General features: G+C 43.0%; 2 protein-coding genes and 1 long non-coding RNA gene across 4 annotated transcripts; 2 read left to right on the top strand and 1 right to left on the bottom strand.

Moving 5' to 3' along the window:
- The first annotated feature begins 327 nt into the window (after positions 1-327).
- Positions 328-10,852, top strand: LOC130113831 (troponin I, fast skeletal muscle-like). 2 transcript variants are annotated; one of them, XM_056281494.1, is made up of 7 exons: positions 328-418; positions 1,678-1,710; positions 1,898-1,937; positions 3,012-3,140; positions 7,553-7,642; positions 9,946-10,119; positions 10,488-10,852. In XM_056281494.1, the coding sequence occupies exons 2-7, from the start codon at positions 1,703-1,705 to the stop codon at positions 10,563-10,565; spliced, it is 519 nt and encodes a 172-aa protein (XP_056137469.1). In that variant the 5' UTR covers positions 328-418; positions 1,678-1,702; the 3' UTR covers positions 10,566-10,852. The 2 variants fall into 2 exon arrangements, with proteins under 2 accessions (XP_056137469.1, XP_056137470.1); XM_056281495.1 differs by having other exon boundaries at positions 348-414.
- LOC130113835 (uncharacterized) lies at positions 2,711-6,624 on the bottom strand. The gene is made up of 3 exons (XR_008810360.1): positions 6,514-6,624; positions 4,403-4,471; positions 2,711-2,871 (listed from the first exon to the last, which is right to left on the bottom strand). It is a non-coding gene; the product is annotated as an uncharacterized LOC130113835 (long non-coding RNA).
- Positions 10,853-12,598: 1,746 nt separating the features above from the next.
- On the top strand, positions 12,599-17,428 carry LOC130113832 (troponin I, fast skeletal muscle-like). Its single transcript, XM_056281496.1, has 7 exons — positions 12,599-12,619; positions 14,713-14,745; positions 15,268-15,304; positions 15,861-15,989; positions 16,280-16,369; positions 16,455-16,628; positions 16,956-17,428. The coding sequence occupies exons 2-7, from the start codon at positions 14,738-14,740 to the stop codon at positions 17,031-17,033; spliced, it is 516 nt and encodes a 171-aa protein (XP_056137471.1). The 5' UTR covers positions 12,599-12,619; positions 14,713-14,737; the 3' UTR covers positions 17,034-17,428.
- Positions 17,429-26,150: the final 8,722 nt, after the last annotated feature.

Raw genomic sequence — 26,150 nt, 5'->3', positions numbered from 1 at the left:
CGGACATCGCTGAACCCCGGCCACAGCAGCTCCTGTTACAATGGTGTGAGAAGAAAAAAGAGGGCTGATTCCCACGTCTCCTCTGACCCCCCTCCGCTTATGTAACAATTCCCTTCGTCCATTCACTTCTGAGTGTCAAAATCAAGGAGGAGGAACCTCAGGACGGCCTGTGTCCCAGAGACAACTTCCTGAGGAGAATTTATGAGGTTAGTTGGCGAGGTATGGTGGTATTTCTGGAGCCTGCTGGCCTATTGGTCTGAACTGGCTGTACTACCATAAAGAGGGCTGTCTTTCTGCTGAGCTGGCACTTAACGCTCTATATACCCTGTTTATTCGTTTCTGTTTGTGACTTGCCAGTGTCTCCCCTTCTTCCACCAAGTCTGTGTCCTGCCCTCCTCCTCTCCTTCACTCGCAGTAGGTGAGACTTCTCTGTTTCCTCGGGCGAGTCCTGTCGTGCCGAGTCCACCGAGTTAGAAGACAGACGATGACTTTTATCGGTAAAACCAGGGGATCGTATGCCGATGCCGCGATGGTTCAGGTTGGATCTAGTCGTGCGGCTTGCTCAAGGTTGTTTTGTGCGTGCTGACTCCTGTGACCTTTGCGGTTGTGTTCAGCGGCTTGGAGGACATAAAGGCAGTCCGGTGGCTTTACATAATGGCCGCGCATTTATTCTTTTACATTCATGAGTCTGAGGTGCTCATTGAGGTGTTGAAATAAATGCTGGACATCTGTGTGAGCTGTGTTTATTCCGGTTCAGATGAACACGCGGTGAAGGTAAACTCAAGTTTTCCCAATCCGTTAGTGGAGAAAGCTTGATTTATTCCTCTGAACGGAGGCGTTGGTCAGAAAGTCTTGGAGTCGCAATCATAGTCTTCTTCGGCTGCAGATGAGTGCATTGGCGTGATGCAGCATCAGGTGAGGGGTTGTTAGTCTGAAAACGAATAGATTTGGTGACTTGGTCGACGAACCTTTTAATTGGTGTGTTAACAGCAACGGCCAATTAAAGGGAGGTCAGAGTTGTGTTCTCAGTGTGTTGTTATCAACACATGAAAGACTTTATATGTGTCTCGGGACCGGGAGTTTGAACAAAAGGTTTTTCGTTGTTTCAAGTTGCGGTTTTTATGCTATGTTCATTAACGGCGGTTGTAGCTAACGATGGTTTGTTGATTTCACTCAACTGCACGAATTTTCATCAAGATGCATGTAAATCTTTTACCCTCACATCTTGGGGCGTTTGTACCGTGAACGGATTTTGTAATGTTTGCAACACAGAGATATGGAAGCAGGTGACAGGGTGTGCCGCACATGCCGGTGGGATGTTGAATTTGCTGTTAATGACTGACACCGCATGCCTGGATTTACTTCTTGTGTCTTTGCCGCTGGTATTTGCATGCGGGGGCCGTGGCACGATGTGGGAAAATGAATTCCGAGGAGGAGTACCAACTGCGAGGCTGAAGTCCTGGCATTTGACCCTGCCTGCTCCAAAATTAGATGGATTTGATGGCTCCAGCAGGTTTTCTCCAATTGTAAAAAGGATCCTCTTTCCAGAGGCCGAGCGGTCACTGATCAATACGACGGCGGGCTGTCTATTCCCGCGACGTGTCAGTGCGCTTCGTGTGAATTGTGCGTTTGTGTGCTTGAACGTGTATTGATGACAGTTTTTCCATCTCTGAACAGGGTGTGAAGCACACAAACAACCAACATGTCTGAGTAAGTATCAGCTTTCCTCTGCAAACTAGGTAGGCATTGGAAAGCTAAAATAGAGGCCGTCCATGGCACAGCGGGTCATGTTTCATTATTTAATTAGCCTTATCCCTACACTGTTTGTGCCCTGTTTTTAATGGCTGCCACATCACTTATCACCGAGAAGGGAATCTAATCTGCCTTTTAATTGCAGGGTAAAGAAAATGACCTCCAGCCGCAGGCATCATCTGAAAGTAAGTCTTCTCACATTCTTAATTTTGGGAGTTTTTTTTTCCATTCGGGCACTCTGCCGTTGGCTGAGTTTAAAGGTCAGAGTATGTGACTTTTGAGCCAAGAGTTCATGTGAATGTCCAGATGAAGCAGAGGAGGTAGCAGCGATCACAACACAATCCTGCAGCACTGACCAGCAAATATATATCACGAAGCAAGAATTAGCGGTGGACAGTAGAAAGAAATGGATCCAGACTCTCACCACACAGCAGCTGTCCATCCTATCCACACTATCTGGTCAGACACTTATCTGGGAAGGCAAACTTAAATGACCTTTACTGACACGGAAACTGGGTCATCTCACCTGCGGCGTATCGATTACAGTGATACTACTGCTACTGCTGCTGCTGCTTGTTCTGATTTCATATGGTACCACAGTTAAAACACGATTCGCAAAAAATACCATTAAAATCAAATTGCTAAAGTAGTGAAATGAGGATGAAATAAGCAGAAAATAGAGACAGGGACAGAAAACATGATGCATTATGCCAATGAACAAACCAGCACCGACAAACACACACAATTTCAGCACAGTAGTTTAATAAATATGCAAAAGTTGTGTTGCATTATATAGGCTTCCAGAAGATCGGCCTATAAAAACGAGGTCTGAAGAGGATGCTGACTGTCCCAGCCCGTGTCCCTCAGGAAGGGTGGAAAGTAAAAATTCACCCCGATAGTGAACACTACAGCAATAAACAGAGACAGACACATCTTTATAGATGCAGTAGTTGATTTTTATTCTTTTTTTGCCATGTTTTCTTGTGAGCAGAGCAGTGTTGCTTTTCTGTGACAAGTTGATTTGGATTAATAAATAGAGATCCATCTTGAGATGTCCATGTTGACATACAGGTCACAGCGTGTTTTGCCTGTGGCTTCCAGGATAACCGATGTGATATACTGGGATGGACAAATGTGTCTGTTACTCTTCAGTCTATATATGAATACAGCAGATCTGGATAATGATGACAATGAAATTGTATTCATTGAAATGGCAAATGCATTTTATATAAATACATTGTCCTATTTGTGTCCTCCAGAGTATAATGCTGCAGATTGCAGCCAACTGGCTGGAGAACGAGAAGAAAGAAATTGCGCAAATGAAGAAAGACTACATGGCAGAGAACTGCCCGGCCCCTGAACTGAGCGGAGACCAGGCTGCTCTCATTGTAATGCACCTGCATTATGCACGCCACGCCATCACGTCCACAGTGTCACCCTGCATTATGCACGCCATGCCATCACGTCCACAGTGTCACCCTGCATTATGCACGCCACACCATTAGTCCACAGTGTCACCCTGCATTATGCACGCCACGCCATCATGTCCACAGTGTCACCCTGCATTATGCACGCCACGCCATCACGTCCACAGTGTCACCCTGAATTATGCATACCACACCATCACGTCCACAGTTTCACCCTGCATTATGCACACCACGCCATCATGTCCACAGTGTCACCCTGCATTATGCACGCCACACCATCACGTCCACAGTTTCACCCTGCATTATGCACACCACGCCATCATGTCCACAGTGTCACCCTGCATTATGCACGCCACACCATCACGTCCACAGTTTCACCCTGCATTATGCACACCACGCCATCATGTCCACAGTGTCACCCTGCATTATGCACGCCACACCATCACGTCCACAGTGTCACCCTGCATTATGCACGCCACACCATCATTTCCACAGTGTCACCCTGCATTATGCGCGCCACACCATCATGTCCACCATGTCACCCTGCATTATGCATGCAACGCCATCATGTCCAGTGTCACCCTGCATTATGCACGCCACGCCATCACGTCCACAGTGTTACCCTGCATTATGCACGCCACGCCATCACGTCCACAGTGTCACCTTGCATTATGCACGCCATGCCATCACGTCCACAGTGTCACCCTGCATTATGCACGCCATGCCATCACGTCCACAGTGTCACCCTGCATTATGCACGCCCCGCCATTAGTCCACAGTGTCACCCTGCATTATGCACGCCACGCCATCACGTCCACAGTTTCACCCTGCATTATGCACGCCACGCCATCACGTCCACAGTGTCACCCTGCATTATGTACGCTACACCATCACGTCCACAGTGTCACCCTGCATTATGCACACAACGCCATCATTTCCACAGTGTCACCCTGCATTATGCACACCACGCCATCACGTCCACAGTGTCACCGTTTGATTTATCACAACATAGCATAACATTTGCTAATGATAGTCGCAGCATCTGAAATTACTGCGAATGAGTACATCTTAGTATCTTTGGCCCCAGTGTTGGTGTCATGGAGGTACATCGGGGGGGGGGGGGGGGGATGACACAGTGGTACTTTATTTATCTATCTATTCAAACGTTTATTTGGGAAGGGACAATGTACATTAATCAACATTTGAAACAAATGTAAATGTACCTGAGTTAGCTAAGAGGCTCGTTTCCATCGGCAGTCTCTTTGCCTGATGTTGTTAGGCATCGTAGGATACTAAAATAGTAACCCAAAACATAAACATTGTTAATACATAGTTAATATATAAGAACAACAAGAGCAAAAAAACAAGAATATGTATACAGAATATACAAATAGTGTAGAAAAAGATAATAAAGATAATATAGAAAATAATAAAAAGATAATATAAAATAATATAAAATAAATATAAAATGAAATAATATAAAAAGAAAGGGATATCGAAAATGATATATATACGTAAATTAAATATAAAATAAATATACAATAAAATAAATATAGAAAATAATATAAAAAGAAAGATATAGAAAATAATATACATATATATATAAATTACATATAACGTAAATATGAAATAAAATAATCTAAAATAAATATAGAAAATAATATAAAAAAGAAAGAGATATCGAAAATAACATATATAAGTTGCTGTCTTTATGCATGCTCAATAATCCAGGTAAGAAAATCAAAGAAAGTTGAATCAATTACGAGTGATCAAACATTTCTGTCGATAAATATTCACCCCATTTACACTTGGTTTTAAAATGCGTTTTTTTTGCGATCGGCTCACAGGTAGACAGCACTAAATACAAGTGTAAACGACCATCAAATATTTTAATAATAATAAATCCTTATATAGCACTTTTCTGAAACTCAAAGTCGCTTTACAATAAACGGGGTGAAACAAGACAACAGATAAACACAGCGGCGAAAATCTGATATCAACTTTGGAGGGGACAATCAAACCATCGTGATGTAAAGGGCGGGGGATCGCAACCTTTTGAAACTTAAATATGCACTATTAAGTGTCTATAATCAGCACAGGTGCTTTCGTTGTGTATTACTAATATTATTGAAATTACATAGTTATGTTTACATTGATATATTGGGGGGGGATTTATCATATTTTTCCCAGGATGGGGGTCGTGTCCCCCGTGTCCCCCCCGGGATTTCCGCCTATGGCTAAACATAACACAGACATACAGGGGTGGATGGTAAGGGGGGGCTACGAGAGGGAGACGCGGCAGCCACGCAAGACGCCGGCGGTCCTCTCCGATTTAAACGCATGCAAAAGGGCAAGAAAAACACAAAACAACAGCACTGTAGACGTTGATTTTCTGTAGGGGTTTCACCATTTTGTGAACCGGTTACTCAAACCACTTGCCGAGGTGGTCTGAGACGCATTTGACCGCGTATCTTTTGTAGCGTTAACGCTAATAAGTCCCCGACGAGGACGTAACAGGAAAAGACGTCATCAGTGCCGGATGTAGTGGTTGTTTTGGTAACAGCGCGCCAACTTTCGAAAAAAAAAATGGAGAGAGAGGAGCGAGTACGTGGTTGGAGTACAAGTGGAACGAGATGCCTAATCTCCATTTGGGCAGAAGAATCAGTCCTGTCAATCTCAACAGTTGGAGTGGTCCGTATGTATATATTAGTGCTTGAAACAGCTTCAAACATTAGCTATTGTTTTCACAGCTAGTCAGTAAACCTGGCGCTTGACTGACGCCCTTTGACCTTGTAGAGGAAGTGACCTAGACAGTATCGAAATCGTCGTCTTCTTCTTCTTCGGAATAACGAACTCTGATCACAAGTGGTCAGCAGGACGCATTTAGAGACGCGTGATAAACACAGGTGTAAATGGCGATGTGTCTCGCTGTCCACGTGTGGTCCGATCGCCAAAACGCATTTTAAAACCAAGTGTAAGCAGGGTGATTGTGTCCAGATGAGCTGGTTCAACTTCCTTTGAGTGGCAGTTGCTGTATGGCCATACTTTACCCAATCAGCAACACGGGGGATGGAACCCGTCACCCTTGAGGTTTTGGTGCCAGGCTCAACCTGAGCCACCCCGAGGTCGATTTGATTCACTGCTGAGGCACGTGACATAACTTCTAAAGTGCCTTTAAAAAGCAAGCTTGTCGCCGCTCTGGTGGCCGAGCGGAATAAACCGCCGTTCTGGCAACCCGCTCGTCATGTGGCTGGGAGGTTCGTATCCCAGAGTCGCCGTAACCGGTCACGGCCAGAGCGTTCACGGGGTAAGGCAGTCATTAGGCCACCCTTACCCGAAAGATAGTGGGTGTAGATCGGTATAGTGTTCGGGGACTCGTCGTTCTCCAGCGACCCCTCTGGCCCACCCGGGCGCCCGCAGCCAAGCAACTGAAAGCATTCTCCCTACGCCTCCTTCGCGGCCTGAAGGTGATGCAATCCATGCGAGGCTTCAGCGTGTAGCCGACACGAGTTTGAAGGAAGCTGGTGTTACGACTGTCTCCTTCCTGTGGAAACGTGAGCCAAGGGAGTTATTCGACAAGAGTTCCGGCCATGTGCCATTGGGTTAATCGGGTGGGATAAGGGGAAAAACTAGAAATAAATTTTAAAAAAGCAAGTTTGTCAAGAACAGCAAATATAGATAGATAGATGGATGGATAGATAGATAGATAAAGGCTGTAGCTTTTTTTTCATTTTCTATGCATACGTGTGTGTGTGTGTGTGTGTGTAAGAGACAAGTGATTTATACGATGCTGAAGTCAGTGCCATGCAGAGTGGCTGGTGGGGGCTTCTGATAGCGTCTCATTCGGGATTACTGTTCTTTCTTCATATGTTGCTGTGTAAGCAGAGCACTAGCTGGTTAGCTTGCTTATTTCCCCTTGTTTTTCAATTTTATATTCATGTATGCCCACTTCTCTGGGGAAAACTTTTCAGACAGAACAACACATGGATCATATAAAAGCAACCCATTATTGTAATTTATGTTATCTAACATTATTTATGTTTATATATATGTAAACTACTAATAAGACACGTTAGTCCCTAGCTAACGGGTCTGACCCTTTAGCCGAGCGGTTAGTGATGTCGCCTTGTGGTGCAGTACACCCCGTATCGAATCCCGCACTGGGCAAGAAAATAACCGGTTACATATATATAAATAATCTAGCTTTCACTTTCACCATGTCTCGTGAAGCCAGGTGAAGCTCTTTTTAAACACTGGTTGAGAAAAGTGCTATATAAATTTGATTTTCAAAAAAAAGATTATTATTATCAATACCCCTGCTGAATTGTTTTGTAGGAGAGAAATTGAATTTGGAGTTGTTTGTCTGTCAACAGGAGGTCTGCAAGAAACTGCACCATGCCATCGACAAGATCGATGAGACAAGATACGACGCAGAATCCAAGGTCACCAAGGCTGATAAAGAGGTATTGATCTGCATGCTCGCACATCTCTGGGTGCCTGCACCCACAACATCAAGGACCCAAACTGCATCTAAAAATGAACCAAAAACACCTTCAAATCCACAACATTTGGTTAATCTGTGAGACCAGACATGTCTGATGATCCTCATATTTTGGCCCTGTAGAAGAAGTCTCAGTGAAATGACGGACAACACACGGTCAAGTACAACCAGGTTTACTGTAATTTCAGTCATTCAGGGGTCCACATAAAACAAACGGTGTCTCATGAACTCTGTTACATGATGTACCATAGACAGAAAAGTAGACCTGGGCCACACACAGGTGTAAGAATAGACATACTATGACAGATGTACAACAGGCGTTACAAAAAATGCAGACAGTTACTAGCGGACTGCACATGGTGGCAGACAAGTACAACAAAAAAAAAAGACAGCACAGCCAAGTATTGAATACAGTGAACTGTTTATGGTAAACTACTTGTCAAATTTAGATTTTCATGTACTTTTACTTTGAAATTTAGATTTACATGAAATGTACTTTTACTTTGACATTTAGATGTACATGTGTAGAGGTGGCGTCATAGATGGCTTTAATCACCATTGTTATAATTTTATATGTGTTAAGGTTTGTAGAACGAACCCAATAGCGACAACACAAGACAAAGTAAAGCACCAACCTGGCAGGACTCGTAGAGGAGAGCCGGCCGGGCCTGGACAGAAGGGGGAGGCGCTTCAGGCGGAACTTGAGAATAGCTTCTTAAAAATGGGAAAACGTAAACTGCCCCCTTAATCCGAAAAGGAAAAAAAGTAAACTGCTCCTTTAAAGTCCGAAAGGGAAAAAACGTAAACTGCTCCTTTAAAGTCCGAAAGGGAAAAAACACAAACTGCTCCTTTAAAGTCCGAAAGGGGAAAAAACACAAACTGCTCCTTTAAGGTAGAAGTCCAACCGAGTAATAAGATCCACAGTGAGAGGGGAGAAATTAGAATATCAAAAACTTGATCTCAACTAGAAAATCACGATGGGAAAATCCAATGGGGAAAACACAAAGAGAGTTCTTCTCCGAACAAGCTCTCAAGGAGAACTGACACAAGGGAATAATCAAACAAGCAAAAACACGGAGAATACTACAATCTGTACTCCACCGGGAGACACAGAAATGTCACAAAACTCGAGACGAAGAATTTACTCACGGGACTGTTCAGGACGAACTCGCGACGAGTTCTGGAAAGCAAACAAACTTATACTAGAGTGGTTAACGAGTAGGTAGGCTGCAGGTGTTTCAGACGCGCCCTTCCCCCGCTCTCATTGCTGGTTGCCAGGTTGGTCAACAGACCGAGCCCTAACAATATGGTTTGTAGCACCGCATTATGTAATAAAGCCGCATTATGTAATAATGTAATAAATTTTCACATCATTATGTAATAACGCCACGTTTTTTTCAAATCAAGACATAAATTTTGGTGGTTTATTACATAATGCACCAAATTATTGCATTTTCTTCATAAAAAAGTGTAACATCCGCATTTTGTAATAACCGGTGCAATGTGTAACAACTTATTACAAAATGCGGATGTTACACTTTTTTATGAAGAAAATGTAATAATTTGGTGCATTATGCAATAAACCACCAAAATTTATGTCTTGATTTGAAAAAAACGTGGCGTTATTACATAATGATGTGAAAATGTATTACATTATTACATAATGCGGCGTTATTACATAATGCGGCGCTACATGGTTTCTTATATTTTTGAAATACCTTGAAACTCAGAAACACTGCACAAAAATATGCTAATATAGTACTATGTTTATATGTCTATTGGTAAACCTCTCTTAACAGTGCTGGTCTTTCTTTCTCCTTATTTTTCAGTGAAAAATTGTTGGAGTTGTAAGATGTTTCCAGAGGTGGAGTAGAGCTGAGTGCTATGAACATTTTCTAGAAATGGAAATTCATCTCTAAGTGTCTATTCATCTCTAAAAGTGTGCAGTTCCACACATCAAATGGCTGTCAGCAGTCAGACATACAGCATCTGTTTAGCACTGGTAGCTAAAAGCACAATACACCCAGGGGAACTCTGTAACCCCATATTCCCATTATCTTGGAAAGTTTAGTCTTGAATGGTGAACATGTAGTAAGACTCAATAATGTGGCCACTTAGTTAAATGCAGTCTTCTTTCAGTTTGCAGTGATTCTAGGTCTGATTCAGCAGTGCTCTTTTCAATCCACAGGAGGCAGTAAACGCATGCTTTCCACTGCAGATGTAAGTAGGTAAACGCGTGAGCCTGATGAGTTTCTCTGCCATCAGATCGAGGAGCTGAAGCTGAAGGTGGTTGAACTGGCTGGAGTCAAGAAGCCCGCCCTGAAGAAAGTGCGTATGTCTGCTGATGCCATGCTCGCGGCTCTGCTCGGTGGCAAGCACAAGGTCACCATGGACCTGAGGGCCAACCTCAAACAAGTGAAGAAGGAGGTCAAGGAGGAGGTGCGTAAACAAACGGATGCAAAAACTTCACACTTTTACAGCTACTTTGTTACTAAAACACTAAACCCCCTTGTGCTTAGTTCCTTTTCCTTGTAGGAAGCCGTGTTGTGTCATTTCTTTAACAATGTGCTGTTTTGCTACACAAGTATTGGATATTTCAGCACTAAAACGACCTATACACGAACGTCTTGTTCCTTGTTCCTTGAAGACCTTGGCGTCTAAAACAAGCTCCCATGCTCACCCATAGCTTTGTCATGACGTATCTAGTACATGCAAAGTTTATTAACCGTGCTATTTGATGTGTTAACTGCTTTTGACTGATGCTGGGTGTCCATCTTCTAAACACGTCCATTGTCTCTGGTCCTCAGCCAACAGAGGCTGTTGGTGACTGGCGTAAGAACATTGAAGACAAGGCTGACAGGAAGAAGATGTTCGAGACATCCTAAAGACATCCAGGACAGTGGTTGGCAAGGACAACAGGGGAGATGTTCTCTTCTGAGGTCGGAGTGACTGAATGCGTTCTATGTTAAAACAGGCTACAGGGGACACGCTTGATCTTTTTTTCTTGGTTTTTTGTTATACTGTTGCACAGCAAGAAATGAATGTCCGTTTCAGCTAATAGCAAGGCCATGTGACTGGTCTTGACGTAAACCGTGAAGGAGTCCGGCAGAGGGACATATTTTCAAATTGTACAGGCTTCTTGGAGTCATTCAAAATAAATGCCTTGAAGTAACACTTAACGTTGTTTGTTACCTTTATCCGCACATTTAGCCAATATCATTTCACAAGGACAAAGAAATACTTTGGCCAGTCCTATAACGGCATATAGGTTGGTTATTGGTTATTTTTTGGTTTGATTTACTTTGCAGGAACATAATTTCCACACATTAACTGAACACTTGGATCAACACTACGGTGTTGAGATCGGGTGTGCGTGTCGCTGCTGGTTTGATTACTGGTTGCGTTTAGTGGCCTGGCTTGATGCTCACCGTGGTGTCGCTTTGGATAGATTAGCCAAACCATCCTCAAGATGGAGAAACTGCTTATTTTTGGGCAAGGTTTTAGATATGCCGACCGGCAGAAACATGGTCAGTCCATCATATGAGACACTACGGTTCCTCTAGGAAGCAGATGAAACGGGTTTAAAGGAGAACAAAGATCTGATTGGATTTCTGATCTTTGATGTGGGTCTCTTTTGTCCATATTGGACTATTCCTTCAAGAGTCCGTACTTAGAAGATCACTTCCTCCACTCCTGATGTTTGTCTTTACTGCAGCTACAACTCCATCATTTGTTTTTGTGTTTATATATGATGGCTGAGTCACATTTCATCTGCATTTTCACATGTTTATGACCAGTTAGGACTACAGAGAAGGGTTTTAGTGTTGCTGAAACATACCTCTTCCCATCACATGAAACATATCTCTTCCCATTGTCAATATAATCACCAAAGGAAAATAAACGATTTTCCTTTGTCGATTATATTGACAAATTAAGGAACGATAAAATAGATCAAAATTGTTTTTATTCATAAAAGTAAGCTATCGATGCGCAAAATTATGCTACATCCCAGGTTCATCAGGCTCATATAACACCACCAACCTGGCAGACGAACTACACCTGCTGTAGTTTAACAGAGGAACCGGCAGCACAATGACAATACATGATGGTTACCAAACACAGAAATAATTGTCTGATATCTGACAAAATTACTGCGGAGACTAGACCCTTCACGACGTTACTAGTGTATTTTGGCAACAAACTCTGAATATTTACTCTCAATAAAACCCATCTGTTTTTTTTTGGGGGGGGGGTTGGGAAATGTGTTTGCCCTCCGACAGGGTGGTCACATTGTCAGTAATGATTCATTTTCATACTGGAAGGGTTGAATAGCAAAACATCTTAATTATATTATATTCAACAACACAATATTTTGGTTTCGATGTAGAGACAGTGTTGACATGAAAGGTAAATCTAGAAGCACAGAAGCAGAAAACTGACTTTCTACAATTTAGTAGGGTGACATCTTTTGCCTCTAATCCGTCTTGATGTTTAATCTACAGGTGGAATCAGTCTTTTCAGTCACTCATCACCACACATTTATAGTTTGTTGTTTATCCATACACTCAGGTGTGTGAAATGGGTCAACAATGGGGTGGTGGTGCCGTACATGTGTTAGCATGGCCCCGTCATGCTCCCTCGTCTCAATGTTAATCCCCATACCACCCTGCTGGTACAGTAGCAACCTTAAATCAGCGTTTGCAAGACGCCTTGCAGGAAGGACAGTTTAGGAGGGCAGGGTTGGGCAGGGTGTATTTCAGGAGCTCGCAGGCCTATTGGTCTGGCTTGGAATCCATTTCCTTAAAGAGGACCTGGGCAATTTGCTGAGGCATCGCAACACACCATATATACCCTATTTCATTTTTCACTGTCTGTGACTTGGCAGTGTCTCCTCATCTTCCACCCAGTGTGTCTTGTCCTCTTCTTCCTCCTCTCATAGGTGAGCAATCTTCCTTATTTTTTTTTCTCTTTACTTTTCCTTTCTCTTTCAGACAGCTCTCCTCACATGCCACCTTTATTCTCATTAAGATGTGCGGCTACACAACAAGCGTAGACCAATTTCCACACAACACCGTTTACAGCAGAGCAGCCGCTGACTAAACAGCAGGACGTTATTCCTTTGACCTATCCTGACAAGGACTTCACTTTGGGGATTTGTTGGCGACATCTGACCTTCTCCTGACACACCTTAATTTATGTGTCTAATTGACCTTGGTGTTTAATGAGCCGTGTGTGTCAGGGAGCAGAACGTGGCCGTGAGGCGGCCGGCTCCAGGCTGCTGGTTGGATGTGCAGAGACGATAAAGGCGTTTTCTCCAGCCCTCACCTCCGACTAACGGAGGGGTAAATGAGAGGCTGTTCAGATGAAGTGGTCGCATCGTGTTGGCAAACACGCGATATTCATCTTCCTCTGCCGTTCACGACGACTCGAGTTAAATAACGGCTTTTTTATTTGATGCTCTTGTTGGTACATAGCGCTTTTGAGGCGGTTGTGATTAATTAACTCTTCAGAACTGTCAAAAAAAAAAGGGCTTGTCTGGAGGGATCAAACCATTTTCTTTTTCATCCGAGCCATTTGATGTGGTTTTGTTATGTGGTACGGAAAGTTTCAGCTCTGACATGTGGGATTAGAGTGGTGTCAGCGGTCCAGGCTCACAGTGGCAGATTATAATCCAGCCAACAGATTAGATTAGTACCATAACTGTGTCACTTCACCATCACGTTTATCTGGCTAAGTCAACGGACTCAGTGTGTGTTTGGCAGTCCGGCTCCTAAAAGTCCTGGCTTAGTGTGCGACTTTTCACGAGCATCAATGTGTTAGCACGTATTAAGAGGACATGACTGATAGGCTCATTAAAATGAATTCTGCCCAGGTATTTTTAGATCTGGTCAATTTGGGTCTGTTAGGAGTTGGAAGGGTGGTGTCATCAATGAATGGTCTAATCAAGATTTCCCCCCCCCCAAAGTGGAAATATTACCCAGTACCTGCTTGTGTTTTCAGAAGGATTCATAACAGAAATTATGCAAATTACATTAATTTAAAAACAGAACACAACGAGGACATTTTATACAAAGCAGGACATCTAAAGGCCAATGAGCTGTGAACGTCATTGAAGGATATTTCACCAAATTGGACACTTAAGCACTTTGAAAAGGAACCTTTCACATGAACCGCTCCAAAACAGATGGGACACCCGACACTCCCCATCCCAGTTTAGTTCAACCACCACGGCTCCAAGTCACTGCTTCAGCTGTGGACCAGGATCACATTTCTGTAAAGAAACCCTCTCCACGCACACACACACACACACACACACACACACACACACACGCGCGCGCACCAACGGCTGTTCTGTAGACCAACTATTCCAATTCATTAGAACATGCTGATCTCAAGAACTTAGTACCACACTTTCATTTAAGGCTCTCCCCAATTGCCATGTGTGTGTCCATGTGCATGTGTGCGTGTGTGTGTGTGTGTGTGCGTGTGTGTGTGTGTGTTCATACGTGTGCATGAATCCATGAATGTGTGTGTGCGTGTGTGTGATATAGTTCAGTGTGTGCGTTTGTGTGATATAGTTCAGTGTGTGTGTGTGTGTGTATATGTGATATAGTTCAGTGTGTGTGTGTGTGTGTATGATATAGTTCAGTGTGTGTGTGTGTGTGTGTGTGATATAGTTCAGTGTGTGTGTGTGTGTGTGTGATATAGTTCAGTGTGTGTGTGTGTGTGTGTGTGTGTGTGTGTGATATAGTTCAGTGTGTGTGTGTGTGTGTGTGTGTGTGTGTGATAAGTTCAGTGTGTGTGTGTGTGTGAGAGATATAGTTCAGTGTGTGTGTGTGTGTGTGTGAGATATAGTTCAGTGTATGTGTGTGTGTGTGTGAGATATAGTTCAGTGTGTGTGTGTGTGTGTGTGTGTGTGTGTGAGATATAGTTCAGTGTGCGTGTGTGTGTGTGTGTGTGTGCGGGTGAGCATGTGTGGAAAGGCCACAGATACACACTGATGTCATTGTGTTTTCATGTGTCTTCATGCAGGTTGTGAACCAAAGAAGCTGCAGCGATGTCTGAGTAAGTCTCACGAGCATCTGCTCACCGCTGAAAACCAGCGGAAACTCCACCACGAGCCAGACGCTTGGATATGTGGAGATTTAGTCCTGCAGTTAACCTTCTGCTGCAATGTTTAGTCTCATTAAATCACCATCTCACCCACATTCAGCATAGTCACTTTTAACAAAAGTGTATCTTTATAGTTTTTTAAGCTTCTTTTCTCGAGGCAAGTGAAAAACACTGCCAACCCAACAAGTTAATTCCTCGATACTGAGACATCGCCACCTGTTGGTCTCTCTTAAACCTATTCGTTATGTGAATGACATAAATGTTGGAAGAATTTTCTTTTAAAAAAAAGAAAAAAGATGGAATAAGTAAAACTGCAACAGAAATAAATGAGAGCCAAATGAGGTGAATTTTTAGGTGGCGCTAGCAGATTAAATGGCTTGTCAAGTCATGACGTCACTGTGGTGTGTTTTCATGGTGTGTTTTCTGTCATGAGCACCCCGTCTGACCACAGCCCAAACTTCTGTCTCCTCACAGGAAAAAGATGACATCCAGCCGCAGGCACCATCTCAAGGTGAAACAACTTGATTATTTACATACAGACTAACATTATTTCAGCTCCCTACTAACAAAGATTAGTTAAAAAACAGTACACAACGGGTCTGATGTCAGAGGTCTAGGAACACCTCTGACAAACAAATGATTTTTGATAACACCGGTAAAACAGTTTAACAGACAGCGTCTTATGTAATTTGTCATTATGATTGGTTTATTTTTCGCTCTTTTTTTCTTTTTCCATTAATGCGTGGCTTTGTATTGCATTGAGTATACACTGTACACTATAAAATTGTGTACTATATACAATAATATATATGTATATATATTATATTATGATAACATTACACACATCCTACACATGATAACATTATACACACATCTATATATATATATATATATATATATATATATATATATATATATATATATATATGAAATCTGGGCTTTACATGAAAACTAGCTGAATGATTATAAGGCACCTGCTAACTCTGTTCTGAAAGGTGGCCTATAAGCAAAGATCATTATCACTACTTCATTTGACAGTCCTATCTCCTGTTATTTGTGTCTTCCAGAGCCTGATTCTTCAGATCGCCGCCGGCTGGCTGGAGCAGGAGAAGAAGGACTTGGACGCAGCAAAGGAAGCCTACATGTCAGAGCACTGTTCTTCTCCAGACACAAGTGGAGACCAGGCAGCCCTGATGGTAAGGTGCCAGAATCACCCAACCATACTGTGCATTTAGAAATGTCTCCCATGTGGAATACAAAGACCCGCTTAAGAGTTGGCAGCCCCTGCTATTCACTGCTAGATGGACACACTGGTGCTCAGTATGCAAAGTTGAGTGTAATCCTAAGGAAAGACCTACACAGTCCTCTTTTGGCTTCAGCTACAGCATCAACTTAAATTTTGAGAAGTTTCCACCTCAGAATCTATCCCTAATCATAAATTTGGATCCAGCCTGAATGAATGGAATGTGTCTCTGTATGTCAACAGGAACTGTGCAAAAAGCTGCATGCCGCCCTCGACAAGATCGATGAGGATAGGTATGATGCTGAGGCCAAAGTGGCAAAGGCCGACAAAGAGGTAAATGACCACTGAGGTTCAACGGCGCAGTTAAGACCAACCTCCAGGCGTCGTTCCCATTGTAAACACACTGTTCCTTGCACAGATTGAAGACCTGAAGATCAAGGTTGTGGACCTGGTTGGTGTAAAGAAGCCAGCTCTGAAGAAGGTGCGTATGTCCGCTGACTCCATGCTCCAGGCTCTGCTGGGCTCCAAACACAAGGTCACCATGGATCTGAGGTCCAACCTCAAACAAGTCAAGAAGGAGGTCAAGGAGGAGGTGAGTGACTGTTTACATGCACATTTTATTCTTCCCATTTTTGTCATTTGGCTTGAAGCTCTAACAGTTAAACCAGTGTAAAGTACTGGACCATCAGTGTTATGTTCAAACAACAGTTAAAGGAGTTTGAAGGTTAGAGAGCCACAACAATCTGACACCTGTACCCGTAGATTGATCATGGCTTTTAGAGAAGTGCTAAAGGTGGTATTTATGACCTGTGTAGGCCCCTTCACAACATGACACATCTCTTTCTTCGGTTACATACTTTCCGTAGATATTTTCATGTATACCTTAAGTTCTAACATTGCAAATTTCTTTGCACTTCAGCCAACAGAGGCCGTCGGTGACTGGCGTAAGAACATTGAGGATAAGGCTGACAGGAAGAAGATGTTCGAGACTTCCTAAACACCAACGCCCATCTGTCACAGTGCTGTTTGTGTTTTCTGTGTTTATGTAGTCCACTTGTCGTATCTGTTGGTTGTACCCGATGGTCATTTTGGTCAAGTCACACGTAGTTGTATGACCTCGCTGTAGGTTCTACTGCAGGGAGAGGATTAGATGGGTCACATGGAAGGTTGTTGAAGTTTCCAGAAAGTTTTCTATTTCTCTCCTCAGTGTTTTTTGCACCATGTGTGGCTCTTCTAGAGAGGAGGAGAAGGGGAGAGTATCATGGGGATTTTGCAGGTTCAATACTAAGACACCACAAAGCTTCACATCGTCATCTTTTAACTGGGAGGTACAGGTAATATAGTCACATAAACAGAATAAAAAAAATATTAAAAACAAATGTAAAGGATGATTGTGTGGCTTATCTTTTGTCTATGTCTTTTCCCTTCTCATTCATCACAACAATAAATCAAAAATACTGCCATCTCATTGGTCCACAAATCCTGCAGTTTGATATGAACCATTGTATAATTGTTTAGTTAAATATAGCACATATTAATTATATGCATTGTCCTGCACTTGACATTTATAACATCAAACACAGTATTTCTAATAAATTTGTTTTGATTAAGTTCATGTGTTTTTAATTGAACAACCATGTCAACCTTTACTACTTACCTGTCGGAGTTAATGAACCCCTCTGAAATGATGGGGTGTTTTTACAGAGCGTTTTAATGAGTGCACATTGTATAGAAATAACATTCCCCTAATAATTTTATTTTCATTGCCTGGAATGCACTTTAATAGTCTCCTTTTAGGATATCGCCCAAGCAGTTCAAATTCCTTTTATGTGTCAGCTGACTTGACCATTAAAACACATTGACTCTGTATGAACTCTATATGAACATATGTGATGCTCAAAAACAGGAAACCAAACTCGTGTTGGTTGGTCAAATGGTGGCAGAGCAGCCATGTAGAGAGACTGCTCTGTGGCCACGGTTGTAGGTTTGATTCCACATTTCGCCTTTTATCCTGTCAAAGTAACCTTGAGCAAAACACAGAACCCCTATCAAAGCTATCAAAGAAGGCTGAATCATCTCATCTGGATACAATGTTTATTGACAGATATGTTTCATCACTCAGTTCACCTGGATACAATGTTTATTGTTCATCACTCAGGGAGTGATGAACATGTCTGTCAATAAACATTGTATCCAGATGAACTGATTCAACCATCTTTGATTTTCTTATCTGGATTATTGAGCATGCATAAAGACACAGAACCCCTACTTTCTTATTCATGTTACATACATAGCACTTAAAATAGGTAGCTGGCTAAATGCCCAAAACAGCAGTAAAACTGATCCTGGTTTAGAAACCTAAGAGAGGTGAGTTTCACTGAAGTGGAACGAATGTTAGAATGAGTGCTATAACTTTTCATTTAATTTTCTTATATATAAATATTATAAATATGAAATACTTTAGAAAATATGAAATAAAAAAATATTACTAAGTATATGTACAAGGGTGGGACCTGGCTAAGGCATGGTTAGGTTAAATGGGAGAAGATCTCACACAAACCAAAACCAAATTAAGAAGGATGTCAGGGTTAAGCCTATAAACCATGTTTAGGACATGCGAGAGCCGAGAGCTACTGAGCATAGACACCATCGTTGCTCCAAGGGAAGGACCAGTGCCAAGACAAGAATTTCATAATCCAAATCACACCATGACGTCTATTTCATGTTTAAGACACTGATGCAGAGACATATTTGCAACAAACCAGTAGCCTTCATACTAAAACACAAGGTATTCGGGAACAGCGGAACTTCATATTGAGCAAAATACACAATTAGCAGCAGATTTAAACATAGTACCTTCGCAGAATTAATGAGAACAGCTTGTGGACGTGCTGGATAAACAAGCATAGAAGAACCTGCGCATAAACCTGTGGAAAAGGAGGTGTTTCAAACCATATGCCAGGCATTCTGAGAGTGGAGGGGGGGGGACATGCCGAGATTGAGACATGAGAGTGCATTTAACGTAAACGTAATCAAGAAAATCCCTTTCTGTTTTAAAGTTCAGATGTTTCAGATTTTGATGTTTTCTTCTGCGCTACATGTAATGAACTTAATTGAGTCCAGTTATTGTAACTGCCTGCAGGCACAATTCTCAGAACATCAGGAGAGTTTTGCGTGGTGCGTTCATGCGTGGTGCTCAGGATATTTCAATCCCCCGTCGCTCACTCCTCCCACAGGCTGAGAGACACCTTAAAACTCCTTCTAAGGTCACTGCTGACTATTTAATGGCTGTCCTCAAGCCCCAGCGTAGGCAGTAGGCCTCTAATATTACCCTCAAGGAGCTCAAATGCTAGCCGGGGGCATGATGTCTTGCTATGTATATCCACAAGGCCTCCTAGAGAATGTGAGGAGATACCATGGAGCTAAATTTAGAGGATATGACCTCACCGAGACTGTTAGGTCTCTGAAAGATTGGATTTTTCAGTAGGCTGATGGAATGGTATTGTTGCTGGTCCCCGAGGATGTAATGGGTAAAATGGATCTTCAGCTCACTGTTGAAATGGTTTTCCACCGTGCTAGTGTACAGTGCAACAGCCATATTGGTTTTGTTCATATTAGATATCATCTTTATTGTCATAAACATAACATTCAGTCCCTGCCTGTGTCCCAGCACATATACATATATCACATCTACATATAAGTCTGGCTTTATACTAGGCAGTTTGTCTAGTGCGGCTTTGGCAGACGGGACAAAACTTCTGCCAAAGCGAGCTCTTCTCCATTTCAGAGTTCTGTATCTGCAGGCTGACGGCAGTAATGTAAGATATGGTTTGAGGGGGTGATCGGCATCATTCACTATTGTGAGTGCAAGGTGTAAGATGGCTTGGCTCTGTCGTTCATGTCTGAGAGGTTGGGTGTGGAGGATGTGTGGATGATCCTGGAGGCAGCATGTGTGATCCTGGTGAGTGTGTTTTTGTTGGAGATGGTCAGCATGGTATAGAAACAGAGGGAGCAGCACAGTGGGATGGGTTGGATTATGCTTTTGTAAAGTAACAACAGGAGGTGGGGGGGGGCAACAGAAAGTGCTCTGAGCTTGTGGATGATGTGATGTCTCTGCTGGGATCGTTTATGGATATCAGTGATGTGTTGATCAAAGCTGAGTTCACTGTCTATAGTGAGTCCAAGATATTTGAAGTTGTTGACCTGTTCCATTGTCTTGCCGTGGATGGAGAAGGGGTTCAGTCGAGTGAGGGGTGGTTTGGTGTGTTAATGACCAGTTCTTTTGTCTTGCCCTTGTTCATATGTGGGATCTGTATAGTAATGATAGGAGTATTATGCTAAGAAACAAACATATTATTCCTCTTTCAAAGAATGCGGGCGGAGTTCAAGTACATGGTGGTTCTGCAGGGTGGTTTCTTCGATGAATAGAACAGAACTTACTCTGCAACGAAATGGAAAACGTGAAGGTATCGTTACTGTACCGTACTTCAGTATGACCAATATGAGCACAGCAGGATACCATGATACCGTAGCATGGCTTATAGTAGGCCCAGTAAGGACATAGGGCAGTATCAATACTGTACATGGCCATAGCAGGATATTGTAGGATTTGTCCTGGTGTGACTGTGTTAATTTTCGTTTCGTGGCACATTTAAATTGATTAAAATTGGTCAAACATCCTCTAAATTTTCTCAAAAAACTATTTTTTGAAAATACTAATGCAAACGGTCAGTAATGCTTTGACATTAGTACTGCATGTACAATAACAAAAAATAGCACCTGAGACAGCATAAAACAGTGATGTGAAATCTGACCGAAAGTGAAAAACTTACACTTTCTGACATCATATATATATATACATATGTATGTGTGTGTGTGTGTGCGTGTGTGTGTGTGTGTGTGTGTGTGTGTGTGTGTGTGTGTGTGTGTGTGTGTGTATATATAAAACCTGACATTATGAAACCCCACCCACCCTTACAACCAACCCCTGCTTGTACTTGTCATAAAAAAAGTCAGGCTCCTGCATATTAATGAGAACTAGACCACCCCCTCACAGTTATGGGGGGGAAAAAACCACAATATCAAATAAAAGAAATGTTACCGGATGTTTTATGTTCGAGGTTATTAGTCATGAAAAGTTAAATCTCAACACTGATTTTGGCTAGACTTTAATAAACAACGGCACAATTTTTGTAAGTCCTGCCATGAGTGGCTGGCGCTTGAGATGAATGACGTCATAGCAGACTGCGTCGCTGCTCTGCCTTATTTCAGCCAGCTGAGCGCGTGAACTGGACCGAGCGGAGCGGAATCGAGAACAAACCCTCACTGACAAGCAAGTGTTTGTCGCGGCTGCAACAATTAAGAGTAATCCGGATTTGATCGTATTAAAAATTGCGAGGACCTTAAGAAATGAGGTCAATGGTGGTTTGAAAAGGGAACGTGCTGACCCCCAGTATTCACGTTTTGCATTTTGGGGCTCCCTCGTTATCTTCAGTAGTCTGCTGTGGATGATAAGCTTATTCATGCATTACTATTGTGATCTATCTATCTATCTATCTATCTATCTATCTATCTATCTATCTATCTATCTATCTATCTATCTATCTATCTATCTATCTATCTATCTATCTATCTATCTATCTATCTATCTATCTATCTATCTATCTATCTATCTATCTATCTATCTATCTATCTATCTATCTATCTATCTATCCGTCCATCAGTCCGTCCATCCGTCCACCGTGTTCCATCAGATTTACAGTTTTTGGGAGAGTTTATCTGATACAGTTGCTTCACATTAAGTCACGTGATTACACCAGTAAAGTAAGTTGTATTAAGAAGGTCAAGGGTCTGATACAGTGCCCGGTGAACACAGAACAAACATTCACAAACAGTCCCGTAATCATATATATATATATATATATATATATATATATATATATATACACCCCTCCATTCATTATCCAAGCCGCATAACAGCCAGGGAGAAAAGGTTGGCAAGTTATGTTTTCTTTATAATTTATTGTTCATTTTATCCGCGGCGACACACGGCCAAATAATACCTCATCATTAGCGTTATCAGGACAGAGGGAAACAGACCCGTCATGGCACATTACCAAGTGCCCCGGTGCCTAATAGCAGCCGAGTGAGCTCATACTACAGAAAGCTTGTTTTAATGGTAGTTCTGGCTTGAGTCGTTCCTCCATGAATATTCTGGCCCTGCAAAATGTCTGGGGTCCCGGGAAGGGCAGGGGGGAGTTAGGGGTAGGGGGTTGTGGGGTGGGGGTGTGGGGTTGTTTAGTGTTCTCACAGATGACTGCTGGCACAAGAATTTGGTATGCTGTTATGTTTCCCCATAAAGGGATGTGAAGGCCATTTTGCCTTGATCACAAGCAGAGACATCGGAGGCTGCAACAGAAGTGAAATATTTGACTCCATTTACGTTTTACAAGAGTAAGTACTCTGACCAGTCAAAGCATGAACACATCAGAGTATACTTTTATTTATCAGAGTATTTACCATATGTAAATACTCTGTAGAGCATGTAAATACTCTGAAGTTACTCATTAGTAAACTTTCTCTTTTATTGGAGTAGTTTGACCGACCTCTGACCTTATACCTCTGACCTTATACCACAGTACATACTAACACACCGCACAGGGACAACATGACCTCCAACAGACTCACTACTGACCCACTGCATAATGTCACGTGGTATGGGAATAATATGACTTCTAACAAAGATCTAACAAAGACCTCGACGGCGGAACTGGTGGAAGATGTCTCCAGGTCACAACAGCAGTGAAGGCGGATGAAGGCTGCAACAGAGGGTGGTCCCCAATCGTCTTGGTTCTCCATGCCATTGGACTCTGGCCACCCTCTCAAGGGCCGTGTGGTGGCTGCAGGCACATCAGCCTCTCTACGTAAAAATCTGTCACGCCCAGGTGTCCTCTCATTATGCGTCTCCAGGATTGGCCTCTACACCCACCTAAAGACCCAGAGGGACCCAGAGAGAGGACAATCATACTTGACCCCGAGTGACCACCGATGATGATGGGAAAACATGACTTCTAACAGACTGTATAGTGACCAGTACAGATGATCACACATGGTACATGAATGACAGGACCTCAACTGGATATGGTTCCCACACCCAGGTCCTGTTGTCCCTGTACTGTGTGTGTGTCAGTACTGTATGTACCATGGTACTATGTTAGACTGGTAGAGGTTCTGACGTTCTTGTGCCATGCGTGTATCAGCAGCTCCTGAGTGGGTGACGGTTTGCAAGAGAGTCAGTAGGGGGCGTTTTTGCTCCGTTTTACCTTGGGTGTCAGTTTGGCCAAGCTGTTGCATTGGTGGTGCTGACCTGGCCAGCTGGCTGTGGATTCCAGAGACTGTGGTGGATTAGTCTGAACAGTGTGAAGCCTGTCTTAAACAAAATAGGTCATGGTGAGCACTGTTAATGACTCCAAATACACCACCTCGGCAGAGCTTCAAGCCAAGTCCTACAACTCGACCACTGTAAATACCATGATCATGAATGGAAAGTCTTATTTTGATAATATTATATAATCATTTAATTGAATATACTTTGACTTTAATGGTTTTTGCGCCTCGTGTGGCTCTTCAGAGGTGTAAAAACCATTTCAGCCACAATTCATTTCCGTACTCTGATGAATCGAATATCATTTCATCAAACTTCATGACCTTTGCCTCCCACCAGAGGTCCTCATGATGGATACCCAAGAAGACCTTACTGACCCAGGCTTTTAAAGTCGTTTAAGGTTATTATGGCCACCCTGCGGAGGTCGTCACAGCGGTTCAAGGAGTGCTATTACATTTAGTGCCTGCTCAAAATCTCATTAGGTTTGCCATTTGCCCTGAATCTGTACCCCAGATGGTTTCACTTTCTTCGCACCGAAACCCGCAGATGGTGAGGTAAACGTTAATCTTTGTTCTGCTTCCTCCTGGGCAGGATAATTGTTGAACTTCGGAGCTGTAGCGCGCTGCATGCAAGACATCATTTCTCGATGGATGGTGATTTATTGCTTTTCGAATTCGGCCCTCCATCCTACACGCTGTAATCCGTGGTGTTTTGCCCAAAAGAGCTGATTTTGTTATTTGGAGCCTGGCAGGGTCTTGAACGCAGCGCTGCCAGCAGCACATCTGGTTTGTGTATGTGTCCTGTGTCACTCAAAGAGCTGAGAAGTTATCTCGCTCGCTTTCTCCAAATGACCCAGTCCCCCCTTTTAGGCACCAAAGACAAGTCTTGGGGTGTTGAAATGTCTTGGTACAACCCAAAAAAATAATTAATGGAGGCGAGATAAAAAAAAGCAACTGGCGCCATAAAACAAACATGAAAGCCTATAAATATATTGGCAAGGGTCTTTTTTGTTCAGAAGGAGTTTGATTCCAGCAGATTTGGAAAGTGTTCCTTCTACAACAGGAGGCCAAGTGGACTGTGGAGATTCCCCTGTAGCACCATGGTCCTCTTGTGTGTGTGTGTTTTCATTCTATTTAGTTTTCATTTATTTCTTTATCTATTTTTTTCATTTTGTCCTGGTCTCTGCTTCATCCACTCTGCCGATCCACATGCCTCCTCTGATACATGTGGAGTCATCAGCCGCTTCTTTTCACCTGACAGTGAGGGGTTTCGCCACGGGGGTGTAGCGTGTGGGACGACCACGCTACTCCCCCCACAGTTCCCCCTCATCCCCGAACAGGCGCCCCGACCGACCAGAGGAGGCGCTAGTGCAGCAACAAGGACATACCCACATCCGCCTTCCCACCCACAGACACGGCCTATTGTGTCTGTAGGGACGCCCGACCAAGCCGGAGGTAACACGGGGATTCGAACCGTAGATCCCCATGTTGGTAGACAGTGGAATAGATCACTATGCCACCCAGACGCCCCTAGTTGTAATTTACTGACTTGATAATTGTAACATGAACTATTCTTCAAATACACCACTCTGTTGGCGTCTTTTCACCATAATTAGCACAGTGATCACGTGGTGTCGACATTCTGTAAAATGAATGTGCTGTTGTTCTCTCTTTAAGTAATATTGGCAACGATCTGATAAATTCTAAATAAAAATGTGTAAAACATGCCATGCTGATAGTTTGCTAACCCACACCATCCCAACCCTGTTGAGAAGATGCTCTGTGTTAGTGCCACCTAGTGGTCAGGTATGTGAGCGAACGAGGTGACACAATGACAATTCAGTCGATGGCCACTGATGACAAGCCTTGCATGTGCAGTAATATGGAGGAAAACAAATATGTGTCTTTGGTGACACTCCCACCAAAAAACTCTAGCGTTGCACAGGTAGTGACATGTTTTATGTCACCTAACAGTGGTTGGCCCACCAGAGAGGAGAGGTAGAACAAACGTCTGTGTCCCAGTGTCGTGGTGTCTAAATGGCCCCAGGGAAATGTATGCCAAAATAGAATGCAACCAGAATCTTTGAGATCGATACTTTAAGCCTTCAAAAATGGTGATATATCTCCTCTGGGAAGCTCGTACTATCACTTTGAATGTGTTCTATGTTTTGGTGGGGGTAGCTGAGCTTTGCATCTCAATAAATGTAATGAACTCCAGGTGCCGTCAGTACATATAAGAGCTCCATTAGCCACCCAAGTTTCCATACTAATGCAGTGATTTTTTATTTTTCAGAATACATGAGTCATTCTCACTTGAACTTCTTTCACTCATCTTATCCATGAGGGAAAGTGTGAGGGGTTCGGTGTCAGTAGACAGACACACATTGTCTGTGCGGGAAACCCAACATTTGTACTTCTACTCACAGGACAGTTTGTGTAACCATTAGGCCATCAAGCAGCCTCTTCCTTTAATGACAAATCAGCAGCCAGCAGCCTACAAATCCACTCCAAAGTCCAGATGATAGGTGATCAACCAACAGTATCAGCTGTTAGCGGCCTCTGTTTTCCGGTATTACCTCACCCTATAACATTGCATACTGGCTCACCACAGCGCTCCCTCCTAAATTCATTGGGTTTAACAAGCCTAGTCCTAGCACAGGTGGAATTAGTGGTGCATTAGTCAGTACGCGGCATGTTGTCTGCATGCTTTACAGCTGGCTGTGGAGGCCAT

Source organism: Lampris incognitus, chromosome 6 (genome assembly GCF_029633865.1).
Source record: "Lampris incognitus isolate fLamInc1 chromosome 6, fLamInc1.hap2, whole genome shotgun sequence".
Classification (NCBI taxonomy): Eukaryota; Metazoa; Chordata; class Actinopteri; order Lampriformes; family Lampridae; genus Lampris; species Lampris incognitus.
The sequence above is the reverse complement of the archived record's forward strand: the minus strand, read 5'-3'. Positions and strand labels throughout refer to the sequence as shown.